The sequence below is a fragment of the Sander lucioperca genome, chromosome 16 (genome assembly GCF_008315115.2).
Source record: "Sander lucioperca isolate FBNREF2018 chromosome 16, SLUC_FBN_1.2, whole genome shotgun sequence".
Classification (NCBI taxonomy): Eukaryota; Metazoa; Chordata; class Actinopteri; order Perciformes; family Percidae; genus Sander; species Sander lucioperca.
This window is the reverse complement of record NC_050188.1, coordinates 27,861,013-27,878,974: the sequence shown is the minus strand read 5'-3', so window position 1 is coordinate 27,878,974 and position 17,962 is coordinate 27,861,013. Positions and strand designations below refer to the sequence as shown.

Genomic DNA, 17,962 nt, shown 5'->3' with positions numbered 1-17,962 from the left:
CTGGGATAAGCAGGCTGCAGCTAGCATGGCTGAACAGCCTCTTAAACTACTATAGAATATAGGCAATAGACTATCATAACTTACATCACTTTGATAAACATAATCTGTGAAAATGTGCATCATGAGGATTTCTGTGATCATAAATATGTGGCATAACTAACTTTTGGTGGGGGGTGGCCAGTGTCCCCGTAATATTAAGCCTCAACCCCACTCTGGCCCCCCTAACTGTGGCAAATATTTTCATACATTTTTAACCCCACCTTTATCCCCAAAGAGGGGATAGTATTCATGTGCAGTAATATATAACATGTTGGTTAACACTGAATGAGTATTCTTGTGTTAACTGTTAAATGTGTATGTTAGTCTTTTGTAGAACCAGACCTATGGAGGGTTGGTGGTATGTAACACTTGGGCTTAATGTATTTGGTACCCCTAAAATCGTATGTGGCCCCAGCCTGGCCCCTCCATGTGAAACGGTCTAGAATCACCACTGCCCCTAGACTGGGTAAACCCAGCCCGATCTGCCAGCGATTTGATTTCGCCCTGCAGCTCAGGCTGGAAACCTGTACGTTTATCTATCCTGCTTCCGTTACAAATTTGCGGGAACCAATCACAAACTGGCTTATCCACCTGGCGCGCTATTGCCGGGTTTAACACGATGACGATAGAGAAGCGACCGAGCAGCTTCTTGTTTACATTCAACAAGCCAGCCACTGAAGCGCAGCACTCCATGGCAGCAACCGGTTGATGCCGCTGTTGCTGCTACGTCACCCAGATCGTTGGTCTGATTGGTTGAAGGACTATCCAATTGCGTACAGAGACTCCCCAGACTAATGTTCAATCTTAAAAGATTGAGCTTGGTCTGGTGATAGCCAGACTACTCTGCCCCTGTAACTTCCTTTTTTTTTTTTTTGGGGCATTTCCACCTTTATTAGATAGGAAAGCTGAGATATGAAAGGGGAGAGAGAGGGGGGAAGACATGCAGGAAAACCGTCACAGGTCAGACTTGAACCCTGGACCTTCTGCGTCGAGGAATAAACCTCTGCACACGTGCGCCCGCTCTACCAACTGAGCTAACCGGCCACTGCCCCTGTAACTTTGATGTTTTTCTGGACACATGTTGTGATTAGTCATACAGAGAGTGTGTGCCGGTTTTAGACTGTTGTCATCTTGTCTGTTTTGTCGCTAAGGAAACCCCTGTCTGTGGTTACGTTTCAACCTCATCATTAGTCATACTGTAAAAGGCCTTCCTGGTTACTGCATTTGTGCAAATAAAATAATAACATGCAATAACTGGACCAATGGCCTAGCTTTCCACCTTATAAATACTTCAAAAACACACACAAGTGCAAACACACACTCTCCTTGTTTTGTGTTGTGTGGCTACTGGCAACCTCAGACACAGTTAACTGGCACTCATCTGAAGGTTCAGTGGGTTCACAGTTGTTTGCTTCTAAATGTCTTCATTTGTCCATCCTGCTTTAAAGAGGCAGCTGAGTTTCTTTCAGTCATGTTTCATGTCAGGGTGACAGTGAGTGGTTTTCATCTAGGGAAATGAAAGAAGCTTTAATCACACAACTGGATGTTTTTTTATTAGCCTTTAACATAACTTGCTCATAACAGTATAGACATCCAAAACATACTGTACTGTACAAGCTCAAGTCCTTTATTGCTTTATGCCCAAGTTCTGCTAGCAGCTCCCAGAGGCTGCAGTGTTCATTACAGCCACAATACTAAATAATTGAATAGAATAAAAAGATGATTGTGCCATTCTTAGAGCCCTACCTGTAATAAGATAAGATAAGATAGACTTTATTAATCCCACACTGGGGAAATTCCCTTGTTACAGCAACTCAAAAGAAAAATTCACACGCATCAGAATAAGACAAATACACATTAAATAGACTTAGGAAAAATATACAGAAAGTATTATAAGAAATAGAAACAAATATAAGAGTTATAATAATAAAAGTAATATGTACACTATAAACAGACAGTATATATACACAGATATACGCATGAGTAAGGTGCGGATGAATAGTAATGTCATATTGCACAGTAGGAGGTGACACGGAGTAATAAATAAATAAATATGCATAGTGCAGAATATTGTCAAAAACAGCTAGCAGTGCTACATTATGATGTTGATTGTCTCGGGCTTTCTCAGTTAGCCTGCATTCACACTGACTGCGTTGGCCGTCAGACGGTCGCAAAGCGCAGGTCTGCCCATTCATTTTGAATGGGGGTAGTGGAAAAAGAAGGGGGAGCCGGAAAAAAACACAGCGGCCTACAGTGAAAAGCTGAGACCGATCAACTTTTGGACAAAAGCAATCCAACATTAGCCTGGTTGACACCAGACCCTTCTCAGTTGTAACTGAGAGTGGGTCTGGGGAAGGTTCATTCACAGCCCATTTCCAAAGGGGCGTCACCAACGGATGCCGCTCAAATGCCTCTGGGCGCAATTGGATAGTCCTTCAACCAATCAGACCGACGATCCGGGTGACGTAGCAGCGACAGCGGCATCAGCGGGTTGCTGTGCTTCGGTGGCCGGCATGTTAAATGTAAACAAAAAGCTGCTTACCGTCACTGCGCTATCATCATCGTGTAAAGCCTGCCTCAACGGTTGTGATTGGTGCCTCAATTTGGAAAAATTGGAAATGGGCTTGAATGGGCTCATGGCCAGACTGACTTGCAGAGCAAATCTCAATTTTGCCAGAAGTTCATCAGGGTTTTCCCAGGCTAATCCGACGTCACACTGCGGTGGCCAATCATGTAACCAGCGATCAGACTTGTCAGTCAGTTCTGAGGCGGTGTGAGAGTTCCATACAAGAAACAGGAAACATCACTGCCTCTATCGCTGCCACAATAAAGTTTTAAAACACCAAACACAAGCATTGAACTGTCCAGGAGTTTGTGGAACAGCTGACTGTTTCCTCCGTCCCTCCGTCTCTTTCTCCGTCAAATGAAGCTGCCTTGAAGTGCGGCCGGAAATGTGGAGATCTATTAACGATCTGACGAAAAACGGTAATTTTCAAATATAAAGTCTACTTGTGCTACATTGAGGGGGTTAAAGAACACAACGGGACGTCACACAAATGGGCCGTTTCAGTGACACTCCCACCGCCACACAACCCTGCGGCAAATTGCCGGATCCCCTTTTGACGGTGTGAACGTGACCTTATGGTGAGGAGGTTTTACATCCTCTGTCTGTACTGTGGATTAACACTCATTCTAATAATCAGATAATTATATCTTGGCAGTAAGACACAAGCCTGTGCTCCAGTTTGTTCCCGCATGGTCTAGTCCCAAGTGTCGCAGGACTCCCCAGCTCTGCCGGGTGATTCCTCCAGGCCTGGGCTCCGCGCCAGGGCGCTGAATACATGCTGTGCCCGCACTTCATTCCTCACAGACTGAGTTATGAGGGTGTTTTGGCAAAGTTATACCTGTGAGCAATTCAACCTTGTCCTCTTTACAGCCTCAATGGCCCCTGGGGACTACATCTAAAGTAAATCTGTTGAGGGTCTCTAACATGCTGGCACTCTGAGATTGCTTTATTATTAATATCATTACTCAGTGACAGGCCTGTTCTGTGTGGTTGTATATCTCTTGCAGCCGGTATAGCTATGGTAGCACTGTGAGATGACCTGATAGACTCTGTAACAGGACTTCATTGTCAATTAGTGTTATCTAGCTTTGAACTGCTCTTGTGAAAGTGTTATGGGTTTTTCAAGACCCTATGAGGACAAAATGTAACACTTAGTAGATTCCAGAGATCTACCAAAACTATGCAGTTCATGCTTCACATCATGTTACAAGGCCCTGAAGCCCAGACAAAGAGAAATTCAATATATTGATAGCACAATTTAGTGCTCACAAAAACAGTAACAGAACATTATGTTGGGGCTGCACAATTAATTGCAATTTTATCCAAATCGCAATATGGACAAGTGCAATATCCAAATCGCGGGGGGGGGGACGCAATACTTGTTAAAGGCAAAATATGTGTCAAACCAACCAAGTATTGTGGTGCTGTGGAGACGTCCCGGCCTACAAATCTTTTCCTACAGACTGAAGAAATCTTTGTTTGGTACAGATCCTCGCAAGAATTACACTATAATCATTTTATTTCAATGAAAAGGAGAATAATGATAAATCAATTATGATTCCCTCCAATATCGTGAATCATATCGCAATCGCAATATCAGTCAAAATAATCGCAATTAGATATTTTCCTCATAACGTGCAGCCCTGCATTATGTTAAACAATATTTAGAAGTCAATTTTATTTCTGTAGGCCAAAATCACATAACATAAATTTGCATTAAAGGGCTTTACAAACTGCTACATCAAGCAACACCCTCTGTCCTTACTTAAGGTTCATATTGGAATTGGGGTTTGTATTTGTGAGACTTCTGCTCTACTGTACAAGACAATTATTATTAAAATGTGGCAGATTGTCACTTTAAATATGAATAGGTGTCATTTTAGCATGGTCTCCTCATGGAGAGGTCATGTACTGTACGTGCCTGTGTGCATGCACTAGGTGGGGTTCCTCTGACTCTCTCGGTGTCCCAAAGGGAGCCCTCAGGTTAAATTTAGAGCCAGTGGCAGGTCAGCCAGAGCAGCAACCTGAGCCTATGAGCATGTTCGTCTGTGCCGCTCCCTCTATTCCTCTGCTTTCTCCTACTTATTTAATTTCACACCAAGGGCCTTTGCCTTTTTCTCCAGAACTAGGGCTGGGCGATAAATCGATTTTATCGATTAACTCGAATGTGTAGTTAACGTCGATTTGTTAAAATGAAAATCGATTTTCTCCTTAACATCCGCCGACGCTCCCCTCTGGGCTCCCATAGCTCCGAACGGGCTCAGCCCTCCCCCCGCGCGTTTGCCATAGAGATACACAAACAACATGGCAGCGACAGGGACTAACATTAATTCTTTTCTTAACTAGTAGTTTCATTACTTACTTATCCGTAATCTCCGCCGAAATGACCGGCAGCTCGCGGTGCTCTGTCCCCGGCTGAGAGTCACCTATTCTCGGATAACTGAACCACCAGCTACCGCTGACCTAAAGGACCACCATGCGGGGCACCAGAGGCGGTGTTGAGGAACTCTTTTGCGGCTCACCACATCTACTAAATGCCGCTGATACGACCGAGCTGTGATGGAGGTCTGTAGCGGCTTAAACAACTAGCAATCGCCGCTCTGTAGCACGGAGCTCCTCTTCGACGTTTGTTTCTACCACTAGTTACTACGAAGGAGCTTGCTACAGGTATAAATTCAAGAGACCATGGGATGTTAATGTACGTTACTCAGCAACAGGTGAAAATAGGTTTCCCAATAACGTTAAAATGATTTGAACTTTTAGCGAGGAACGAGAAGTGAAATACCTGTATGTGTGAAAACAGCTTTATCTCACGCATCCGTTTGTTTGTTGTTGAATATATAGCACCCCCCATCCAAAAAAAGGGAAAACACTCAAACCAATTTATATTTCCACAAAATTGGCATGAATAATCATAATGGTATACATGCCCCATGTGTGTGCGTGTGTGAATCAAAACAAAATAAAGTTAAAACTTGTTTTGAACAATTTCTTTGTCATCTGCAGATTGATTTTAAGTAGGGCGAGAAAAAAATCGATTTAAATCTTAAATCGGATTTTTTTTTTTTAAATCGGGGATTTTATTTTTAGGTCATATCGCCCAGCCCTATCCAGAACATTACACCACTACTGGTTTAGCGCTTTTCTTCAGTGATGTCGACGAGAGGCTTCCTCTTTCTCCTGTAGTTCCTCTGTAAGATGAGGCTATTAGAGTTCACTGAACTCTGCATTGTTTTTCAGTGCCTGTTTTTTGCTGACGACCAGTTAATCTGCCCTCAAGTGTTAAAATATAGTACAACTCTCCATGTGAAATGCAATGTCATGTATTTCAGACAGATAAGAAATGAATCAGAAGCAGAGATAAAGCCGTGTTGGCATTTAATTATCCGATGAACATCAGGAGATCGTTTCCCTTTATTCAAGTCTTTGTGTTTACTATACCATCCTCTGATTCTCATAATCATCAACTCACAGTGTCCTTGGCACTGGTGTCTTATAATGCACAGTTCTGAATTTGAGCCGTACAGCAACATTGTTACTAATCTTTCTCAGACAGAGCTGCTCTGACAGCAGTAATAACCCGTGGTTAAGGAAAGCTTAGTGTGTAGAACCAAAGAAGCATTTTGTTAACATTTTACATCATTGCCATGTTATTACTGCACTGTTCTGGCCCGTTATAATTTTAATAAATGTTTTATTAATTATTACAACCCTGCTTGTGTACTATTATCACCCCATTACAGAAATTAATGTAAGTTTAAATGGATTCTTCTCAAATGTAAAAAATAGAAGCTAGTATTTACAAGCTAGTGAATCTTAGGTTGGTTAGTTGGCCGATATATTTTACTTTAGCTCAGTTTGAATTATATATGGTTTACTTATAATTTACCTAAAGTCTACTCTTATAAACATTATACACCCATAGAGGCGTAAATTGTAAAAAGTAAAAACCCACCTTCAGGCTAGCTTTTGTGCCGCTGCGCATTAGCCTCCGTGTATTGTGCATACTAACCCTTTTTTATAGATATTTTCAAAAATATTCACCTCCCACCTTGAGTTTTGACATAGGAGATGTATGCTGCCGAAAACTAGATAGGACTGTAGTTATGGAAATCTTCACTCAAAAACTACTAACTTTAGCTTTGGCTAACAAAATAATGATTTTTTTTTTAGAGTTAGCATGGCTAGCTTAATTACGAAGGTCTAGTTAGGTCATACTGAAGCTACTTTGGATAACTTCTGTAACTTTGTCATAGTCCTATACTGACTGTAATGTTGTTTTTCATAGCAACTCTTCATAATTTTAGATGCTAGCTTAAATTAAGGTATTAAGTACAACCTGAATTACGAGAGATTTTCTTTAGCGGGTTCACTCTCTTGTTCATACTTAGCTAAACAAACAGTGGTTCGCCATCTAAAAGGAGTTAGCAGAACTAAAACTACAATCAACATTTACATCATTGCCAAATAATGAAGAGCAAATTACAACAGATCTGATATTTGTGCATAGTGCTGACGACATGTCCTCTGTGTTTTATGTTGCAGTTCTGTGTGGAGTTAAACCAAGGAACGCTGGCCAGTGTACGGAAGTGGAAATCGCCTCGAGGGCTGTGGAAAAGTGTTGTGTCTGAAAAACCCACTGGACACTCCAGCAAGGTATGGCAGCCATTTTGAACAACACTGATACAGTATAAGAGGTTTACACTGAATGTCATGGGACAGAAAACTGCTGTTCTGCTTTCTACCTTTGGCAACTGATGCAGCTTTAACTCAGACATATTGCTATCATCAGCCTTTTAATACCCAAATCTATCAAACCCCAACTTTTGCCAATCAGTCCCCAAATGTTAGAGATCAATCCTCAGCTTCAAAAACATTAGGCAGAAACTAAACTAAAACTAGCACACACACTCTGAAATCTAAACTGAAATGAAATTCAAAAAAACTTAAATATTAAACATACAATTATAACCTTGGTTCATATAGATGGCCTTGTGATGCAGTGAATTACATATTAAATTGTTTTAAAGTATTTAAGTAGTAAAATACAATAATCTTTAAAAAAAAATATACAGTATATATCTGACTCCATTTCCCATGATCCTCTTGTCCCAGGGAGTGAGCTACTCTGGCTTTCTGTGGGACACTTCGTCTGGTATTGACCTGAAGGATGCTGCAGTGCTGGAGTCTCCTGTTGTCAATGGCAACGGAAATCATTCCTACCCTCGACTGTACCTGGCTCACTTCTCTGTAAGTAATGATGGATTCCCAAAACAGATTGTAGCGTTCAGATGAGATATCTTTGCTTAAGAAAAATGAAGTCTTTTTTATGTTTATTAAAATAAAGAATGGGAAGGAAATCAATATATTGGTCCATAAACATTACAGAGAGAGCAAAAACCACATTTTCCTCGTGCGAATGAATGTACCCCGGGTTCTGACGAAAGGTTAAAAAGAGCTCAAGTTTTTGTTGCTTAGAGCTGTTTGTAGGATTATTTCTTCTGTAGCTATCACACAGCAGCAGGAACGATATGTGCTTGTCCATGAGCGTCATGTCAAGTATATTATTACAGGCTTTTTATTTATTTTTTTTGCTCTATTTGCATTAGTGGCATTTCTGTACGTAAATAGAAAAATATGGCTAAATATGCTATATTTTGTTATCATGAAAACACATTTTGTTGTACTGTAGTTGGATAAATTGCAATACGCATGGACAGGAATTTCAGTGTTTAGAAAATCATAAATTCATTTTTGGTTTTGTTTAAATTACATTTTATTACAACTTGGGTCTTATTTTTGTAGTTTGGGTGATCATTTCTAATAGTTATGATAACACTTACCTTACCAAAGTAATTGCTGAGATCTGGGAACACACAAATATTGCTAAAAAGAAGTCCGACAGGGCAAGAGACCCGGGAGTCAGGCCATACGACGGGTTGTAAACAATGGTTTTACAGTTGACCGGAATGATGTCCAAGTTATGGTAACAACAACACATTTTTAACACATATGAAATTCAAAGGAGCTTCAATGCCATGAAAGTTTAAATAATTTTTTTGCCAGAGCATCAAGATACAATTTGTCCAAATATTCGGACGGAACATGAGAAACGGCATATACACACATGCCCCTTTGTTTAGTTTAGTTGCCGACTGTATTCTGACCGACGTTAAATGACTGACTTTTTTTCTGTTAGGTTGGTTCATACGAGCTGACAGTGGTGAACGTCCACATTCAGGCCACAGCTGCATCAGGAGAGTCCAACGGCAAGAACCACAACACGGACGAAGCCAAGTGTCCACACCTCCCGCCCAGCGTCCAGGAAACACTCAAAGGTCAGTCTGTCACGTCACCTCTTCTACACATCACACCACGTGTACGACGCGGTGAATGAGTCACACAATTTGGAGTGATGGATCAAAAACTACAATAATCTCCGGCAGATTACCTGCGTCCTCCATCTCTGCATGAAGAGTTATGAGACTACATTATGAGAATATCATCCTATTCTCAAACATGATCTCCATGTCTTTGTCTGCAGTTGAGAAGGAGTTGGTGCTGCTGGGAGATTTTGGCTCCCCTGCTCAGAGCTCAGAGCTGGACATCCTGAGAAAGGAGAAGCTCTGTGCCCTGATACCATCTTCGCAGTTCACCAACATCAGCACCCGCTCACCACAGGGCACCCGCTGTCTGGACAACATCTGGCTGAGCCGCTCCCTCAAGAAGATCTACTCTGGTAGGTGTGCTGCATGGGTGTGTTTTGGACAGTGGTAGATTTGAATTAGAAATTTGAAGTTGTTCCCAACAAGTCAAGTCTCCAGTCAGCAATAAAGTCTTAAATTATTGGAGACAAATATAATTTGAGTCAAGTTATAAGATAAAAGTCAAGTTATAAGAGAAAAAGTAATTTGAGACTGGTACAAGTCAAGGCAGAGTCGGTAGAGACAAGCCAAGTCAATTCTCAAGTTATTCAAGACTAGTCCAAATAGAATTTTGAGTCATTTGAGATTTTTTAAAGTCATGTCTAAGTCAATTAAGATAAGTGAACATTGAGTCTGAAGTTATGAAGTTATTTGAGACAGGGACAAGTCAGGTCTCTAAAAAGCAAATTGCAAGGCAAGATATGTGTTTTTCAGGACTTTGAAAATGAAATACATTACAGTTGGCCTCACTGTGTAAATCCTTCGGTACATTGTCTAAGTTGCAGTCAGTCCCACATGTCTGCTGACTTCTCCCATCTCCTTGTGTCTTTTCCTCCGACAGGCCACTGCATGGTAATTCGGGAGGGCTTGACCAACCCCTGGATCCCAGACAACTGGTCATGGGGCGGTGTGGCTTCAGATCACTGCCCCGTGGTGGCTGAGTTCTACGCAGACGTTTCCCCTAAGGAGTTGACTAGGCCTGGTATGGCAGTGGTGGACAGAGTGGACATGCCCAAACATGAGCGGTGACAACATCCACCGTCACAGTGAAGACAGCAGCTGATGACATGGGACTTTGTCCTGCCTGGGATCCTGCTTTGTCACGGTTAGCTGTGGAGCAAAGAGTTTCATGATGAATGTGCCAGGATTGCCTTTTGGGTTTCAATTTATCGATGTAAAAATATTAACTAGTTGAAAGAGCCATAAAATGTTCAGAAAGAAAAAAATATATAATACTTTAAAAATAAATGTGCCAAACATTTTCTATATGTATATAAAATAAAGAGAAATTGATAGATGTTCCAGCTGTGTCTGACTTCTCATTAATGCAAATAAGTGCAGGATCTAATTCGAGTCGTCTGAGTGACGCAGCTCTTCAGAGGCTCTGCTGTGACGCTCATCAGTTGAGAGGGTGATAACATCCCAGCTTTAGAGCTCAAAAAAGCTGAGCTTTAAATTATGTAAGCCAGGCCTCTGTGTGCACGTGTGAGCTGCCATCTTCCTCTGTGGCAGAGTGCCATCAGAGGACACTGCTGCTGTCTCAACTGCTCATTAACCAGCTCCACAGTGTCGCTTTCAAAGGGCCAAACACCAAACTCAATCTTTGATCACAGATATGAATAGATCCACACTACAAAACAAACAGCCTATGGAAAAGATCTTATTCTAAGAGAATATACAGAATTTGTTTGGCCGTTTCTGAATGTGTAGAGAATGGAGATGTCCATACTGGGCGATAAAAAGAGTGAAATGATCTGTGACTTTACATTTGGTTGAGAGAGCTAAATCCTTGCATTCGGCTGTATACACTACAAAAGACATTTTTTTTCCCATTGCTGGAATACCAAACAGGCAAAGCAGGCACCAGGCCTGGGGCCCCACATTCACTGTGAGTCCGTTGGTTTGTGGTAACTTGATTAAACCAAAGATTCTCTATAACTAAAGATAGCGCATTACGCACCGCGCCAGTGGTATGAAACGGTACACACTTCCTGTCTCCTAAATGGCTGTGGACCTCGTTTGAATGTGTAGTGAACGTCATGTGGATGGATGAAAAGTTATATTTGTATAACTTATTAATATTTTCTTTTTCTAACATTAGATATTTACACAGCTAAAAGCCATTTTTAGCATCATAAGAATTTGTTTTGCTACGGCGTTCACGAACGTTAGCTGACGTTAGCTTCTCTGTGTCGCCAGATCTCGCAAGAGTTTGGTCCTGAGACAGAAACAGGTCTCGAACAAAGTTAGTTTTCTCCTGATGTGTCCGTCTGAAAAATGCCATTTTAGTGTCAGAATGTTCTGGAGATATGTGGCTTGTGAGGAAGGGGTACAATATTAACTTTGGTGACTACGGGACAAAAGAATCGCTCATAACCTGTGTTCACGTTCACTTCTCCCACCAATCAATACACTCAGGACCTGCCGCTAGTCTCCTAAAACCCACGTCACAAATACAGAAAATTACTCTGAGTTGGGGCATCTTCCGAGTACAGTTGGAACGCACTATAAACCGTCTTTGATAACGTACAATATGTAATTTTCTGCTAGCCTGGTTGACACCAGACCCTTCTCATTTGTAACTGAGAGTGGGTCTGGGGAAGGTTCATCCACAGCCCATTTCCAAACGGGCGTCACCAACGGACGCCACTCAATGCCTCTGGGCGCAATTGGATAGTCCTAAAACCAATGAGAGCGATGAAGGAGACGGCGTATGCAATGCAACAGTTGTGATTGGTGCCTCGATTTGGAAAAATTGGAAATGGGCTTGAATGGGCTCTTGGCCAGACTGACTTGCAGAGCAAATCTCAAATTTGCCAGAAGTTCGTCAGGGTTTTCCCAGGCTAATTTTCTGCCGCTTGGGGTCTCTAAATTTAAACATGCTGATTTTGTAAAGTTGCGTGAAATCATGGGTTGTTGTCTTCATTGTTACCCATCATTGCCAATGAAAATGTATCTATTTACGGACAAGTAAATGTATTAAAGTTGTATTCACTTTACGTTTAGTAACATTTACTCATGTTATGAATACCGCCAGTGTTGAACACCACTTAATCACAATTTACTTCACGTTTAGATGGCCACTTGGGAGCAGTGGAACACGATGAAAACATATTACCATCTTGTAAAGTTGATATGGCAAACATAAGAAACGATAAAGAAGACGTACACGTTCCTGTTGCCCAATGAGATAGGTGCTGGATCAAAGCAATACAGTAGAAAAAAACTAAAAAGATCTGCACACCAAAATAGCTCCTGTTAGAAGGATTTTAATGCTTCAAAGTAGTGTCGTTCCAAGCCACCAGGCTCTTCCTCAGATATCTGAGTATTTTTTCTGTGATATGGCAAACATGTCAGTAAACAATTTAAATCCAGCAGACACTGAGCAACATTAGCATTTATTTAGAGTCCATCCAACTGATGGATGTAGGCTACAGCAAGTCCAATATTCACTCTCCTTTTAGCTCATATTTTGGTCTCGATCAACTCCTGAAAAACATATCTGTCTCTTTAGCAGCTAAATGCTCCACTAGGTTCCCCAATTAAGATTTTTTTATTTGATTAGGACAATGCACATTCAACATTTCTGTAAATGCACCAGTGTTAGCCAGATTGCTTTTTCAATTTTCAACTGTAGTCCTAGTTACCTAGCATGCATGTCTTGGAAACCCACGCAAACTCCACACAGAAAGGCCCTCCCTGGGATCAAACTCTGCCCGGACCGGTGATCGAACTTTTGCAGTGCCAACTTGCTGTGAGGCAGAAGTGCTAACCACTGACCCACCGTGCTACCAATTTGCTTACTTTGTCTGTGTGCTTTTTGCTGCTGAACAGATAGTGTAAAGAGCCTTTACAAAGAGAACAGCCTCCTGCTGCTGAAAACAAGGCTAATAATGAGAGCAGCATCTGCATGTGCCCCACATATCCCTGGTCCCTCATTTACTCCAACAATACATCAAGCCCCAGTGCCTCAGTCAGATTATCTATGTTGCTTCCTTGCCCAAGCCTTCTAGCCCTCTAGCCCTTCTTGCCTGTCAGCATCCTGGCCAGACCTGAATACCTGTCCATGGTCTGTCAGTCATGTTGCAGCTCATGGAGCCCCCTAGTAGCTTACTCCAGCCATGCTCCTTCTAGAAGCCTGCAAACGTTACCGACATTGTTTATAGATGGTAACCATGCACTGATATTTGTATATGTTCTACTTTTGCATAAATGCTTTTCTTTCAGGAAAAAATGTAAATGTTTAGAAATGTGGAAGTTTGGTGCATAATAAAAAAAAAAAAAAAAGTACTGCAAAAGTCAAGTCAAAGTGAAACTGTTGTTGTGAAACTGTTGTTGTGACTTGAGGTTTTTTGGTCTTGATGGATCGCAGCCTGGGGGAGTGTTTTAAAAAGATGGGGGTGGGAGAGAGAGATTGGCCACAATCTTCCCTGCTTGCCCCTGGACTGGTGTACAGGTCCTGGAGGGATGGCAGGTTGCAGCCTTCTTAGTTGTGTTGTAATTTTAAACTCTGGTGGATTTGTGAGGACTATGGTTAACTGCTCCTCAGATCTCTGCAGGGTAAATCCAGACAGCTAGCTAGTCTATCTGTCCAATCTGAGTTTTCTGTTACACGACTACAACTACTTTTGAACGTACATGTTCCACCAAAACAAGTTCCTTCCTGAGGCTATTTTGCAGAGGCACCGTGGCTCTGTCTAGTGCTTAGCACCGCCCAAGACGACTGTGATTGGTTTAAAGAAATGCCAATAAACCAGAGCAGGTTTTTCTACCATCCCAGAATGCTGTGTGGACTAGCCAGACCCTCCTCCGCAGCGCTGTGGAGGAAGGTCTAGCAATGCGAGATTACAGCCTCAGCGGAGCGAATGATACGCTACAGTCTGCCTTTGCCCTTGGCAGTGGCAGCAGCGTACCAAATGAAGACGTAGGAGGTTGATGGACTCAACAGTGGTTTTTAGAGTGCAATGGTGCCGTTGCCGCCTTTGGTCTGAAAGGCTCTTTACTGTTTATTTTAGGTTCTTAGATTATACCTTTAAATAGCTTGCTGACATTTTGCATGTGATGCTTGGTTTACTGTAGTTTAAATTCATATTGTGCATACCTATATTAAGTAATGGTTGTTTGATTGTTTGATTTATTTGATGATTAAAAACACACATATAACACTCCACAGCAGAAATTACATAGGCCAAATGTAATTGTAAAAACACATTAAAGTCTGAGGGCTCTAGTAAAACACTTAACACACCACAAGATAACACAACATGTGCAAACAATACAATCAACACATAATAACAGGGGGCAGGATAGCTTTAGCTTTGTCAACATGCCCTTTCTTTATTTGTCATTAAAAGTTCAAAATTAGAATTGAAATTGTAATTTGTGTTTTATTGTATAGCCATATTGTCAAAATACTGAATATATTTATTTTTTATTTAACCTTTATTTAACCAGGTAGGCCGTTGAGAACAGGTTCTCATTTGCAACGGTGACCTGGCCAAGAACAGCGTAGGCGTGCAGGACAACATACAGTTTCACATTAAATTCAGTGCAGGAATACAGAATACAAAAAGGCTACATAAAGTACAGATTAAGTAGGCATTACAAAGCCGGTGCAAAGTGAGGTGTAAGTAATATGAAGGATATGTAAAAGTGATATGGTAATAACACAATATACATGAATAGACAGTCTATAACACTGCTGAAATGTAGTGAAGAGCCAAACAAACAAAACAGGAACAGTTAGTGTAGTCTAGTTAGTTGTGTTGAATCAGTTATATTGCAATATGTATGAATAGACAGTCTGGGTAAATGCTGAAATGTAGTGAGGAGTCAATATACAGTTAGTGCAAATTGTGGTCTGCTTAGTGATATAAGTCAGTAATAACACAGTTAACCGGAATAGACAGTCTATTTAGATGTTGAATGTAGTGAAAAATCAATATACAGTTAGTGCAAATAGTGGACTAGATAGTGATGTAGATCAGAAATAACACGATATGCATGAATAGACAAGTCTATAAAATGCTGAGATGTAGTAAAGAGTCAATATACAGTTGGGGCAAAGTGTGTATATGTGTTTATATTGCACAATATATTCAAACAATATGTATCAGAAATACATGAATGCCTATAAATAGTATAATACTGTATATCTGAAGAACAGATATTGAATCAAAGAATATGTTCATAAACGTGAACTTTTGTAGTCCATTATTTAACACATACTTTATGTTTCCTGCTTTCAGGTGGCAGTGACATGTCATCTAGAATTAAAATGATTATCTGCTGGATTGTGAGTGACTTGTGGGATTTGAGGATTTCTCTGGATTGTTTCTTCAGTCGTAGGTCACTTCTTGAACATGTATTAAGTGCTACTGTCCTCTAGTGGGGGGTTGGCTCTATTGCACAATAACTACTTTACCTTTCTCCTCTTGTGACGGAAACATGTTCTACTTCAGCAGGACAGTCTTCTAAATAACAAGGTTTAAGGTTTATTCTAGAACTCATACAATCATGGAAATGACAGTCCTAACCACCCACTGCTGGTTACAAAAACACAAAATGTAAAGACCCATAAGACTAAACAATACAGAAATACAGACTATATAAACTCATAGTTTGTGAAGGGTAAGACACATTGATCAAAACCGTGAAGAAAAAAATGAAAACTTAGTTATTTAATGCAAAAATTAAAAATGGTAAAACATGCTATCTCCCAGTGCACTGGGAGATAGCATGTCTTACAGTTTCCATATACTAACACCATTAAAAACGTTTAAAAACAAGTCGCAAGGCAAGATTTTGTGCACATTGTGTTCATCATGGCAGATCCAAGTGTAAGTGTGTGTGTGTGTGTGTGTGTGTGTGTGTGTGTGTGTGTGTGTGTGTGTGTGAGACACTGCTGTCTACTGTAGACTGATACATATTGTCCAGCATGTCAATGCTTGTAGCCGTCAGTCACCACTCGAGCCCTCAATGGTTTTGAACATCTCTGGACAGGGTTTGGAGCCGCCAGCAGTGTGTGTGGTGACTGATTTAGTTACTGCCGTCAGTCAGATTGTGGGTCAGCATGTTCAACTATGGAAACTCTCCTCATTGATCTCTGACACTGACAAGAGCTCAGGCACTCAGGCATTCTGTTCTGGCTAGTCCACACAGCATTCCTGGATGGGAGAAAAACGTGCTCTGGTTTATCGGCATTTCTTTAAACCAATCACAATCGTCTTGGGTGGCGCTAAGCACCACAGCGCCCTCTGCAAAATAGCCTCGGAAAGGAACTTGTTTTGGTGGAACGTGTACATTCAAAAGTAGTTTTAGTCGTGCGAGAGAAAACTCAGGTTGGACAGATAGTCTAGCTAGCTGTCTGGATTTACCCTGCAGATATCTGAGGAGCAGTTAACCATAGTCCTCACAAATCCACCAGAGGTTAAAATGCCAACACAAAGAAAGCGTTAGGTAAAGGAAATCCGGCCAAAAAGAAGGACATACGGCGGAATTTCAACATCTCATCCAGCTGCTACAGTATGAATAGAATTTCAAAATGCAGTTGTTTTGTGAGAAAGCACACACTTTGGGAAATACAAAGCACATTACTCATTTTCAGGTAGTCCACTTTATTTAAAGATTCTATTTACGAATATCACAAAAAAGTCAAATAGAAAACATCACATAGGAATGCCATGTAATTAAACTGTACCATTGAAGTGGTCTTTGAGGAAGCAGAGATGCACACGTGCTCTCTACATTAGGTCAATCTTGGTATTGATGCCACTGAAACTCATCACAGTAAAACCACAAGGCATTTGGTTTGGTTTGTAAAACATAAATATATCATAAATGACACCAACACAGTAACTGCTCATATCAGTGCAGTTGAAAAGGTAGATCCAAGGTAAAAAAGTGCAAGTAGTCAAACAGGGCTTGGACCACTAGGGATTCATAGAGCATAGTGAGGAACTCACCTTCAAAATATACTGTATTACAAGTGACTTTCACACTTCAGGGACATTTTCTTTTCAGCCCATGTACAGTAGAACAATGCTGACAGGCTCCGCTGTAATCAGCAGGCCTGTGGGTTACGCTGTTCTGTTATCTGTCTCTGTAGTAAGACTGAGCTGTTGTGAACCATCCTGCTTTCACAATCTTTTGCTCAAGCAACTCTATTTTCTATGCCCAACATATGTACTTCAAAAATAGTAACCCTAATGGGTAACTAGAGAAAACACAGTGCAAGAATGTGTCCATTAGCTTCACTTAAGAGACAGATATAAAACACTAGGTAAGTACACTTAGATCATGAGATTAGGTACATGAGAGAAATACAAATATTTCTTATATTAGGAACAGATCAATACGTTTTTGATGGTTTATGCTAAAACTAACCATATTCATGCACAAGTCCACAAGAATTTAAGTAGTCTCCAAGAATGTCATTGTCTGCTTGAGATCGCCTCTGGGGCAGCATTTAGATTAGAGCCTGACAGATACGTAACATCTGATATCACTGGCTAATTTAGTTTATTACATACCAATACATTAAGGCTATCACTTCCATTTGGAATAAATTCAAATGAACACATAATTTGAACTAATCTGATTGCAACCCAATTGGCCTTATCCCAAAATACATTGTAGTTATTTAGCGTTGTTCTGTTCAATCAGTGACGTTAAACCTACATTGTGTAATTTTTTGAGTTAATTCTTAGCAAAAACCCCTTTGTTCTTTCACAAATATGTGCTCATTCATGTGTAATTACTTCCACCAACTAATCAAAGTATTCTCGTAAGCGTAGAATCATCAATTCAGAATCATTCAGAATACATATGAGCGACTCGCTCGAATGATGGCAGCCATGTTGAGCCTCCATCTTTAAAATACATTAGCCAAAGAGGGACATACCTCCGTATTTCACCCTCTTACACCTATTGG

General features: G+C 40.9%; 1 protein-coding gene and 1 long non-coding RNA gene across 2 annotated transcripts in view; one reads left to right on the top strand and one right to left on the bottom strand.

Moving 5' to 3' along the window:
- Nucleotides 1-10,249, top strand: part of eepd1 (endonuclease/exonuclease/phosphatase family domain containing 1) — a 37,555-nt gene extending 27,306 nt beyond the window's left edge. The window contains exons 4-8 of the mRNA XM_031279311.1: nucleotides 7,151-7,261; nucleotides 7,721-7,855; nucleotides 8,805-8,943; nucleotides 9,150-9,344; nucleotides 9,872-10,249. Coding sequence (XP_031135171.1) covers nucleotides 7,151-7,261; nucleotides 7,721-7,855; nucleotides 8,805-8,943; nucleotides 9,150-9,344; nucleotides 9,872-10,059 — 768 coding nt within the window. The 3' untranslated portion in view covers nucleotides 10,060-10,249. The remainder of the gene's footprint in view (nucleotides 1-7,150; nucleotides 7,262-7,720; nucleotides 7,856-8,804; nucleotides 8,944-9,149; nucleotides 9,345-9,871) is intronic.
- Nucleotides 10,250-16,629: 6,380 nt separating this feature from the next.
- On the bottom strand, nucleotides 16,630-17,697 carry LOC116035935. The gene is made up of 2 exons (XR_004101488.2): nucleotides 17,515-17,697; nucleotides 16,630-17,472 (listed from the first exon to the last, which is right to left on the bottom strand). It is a non-coding gene; the product is annotated as an uncharacterized LOC116035935 (long non-coding RNA).
- Between the last annotated feature and the right edge of the window lie 265 nt (nucleotides 17,698-17,962).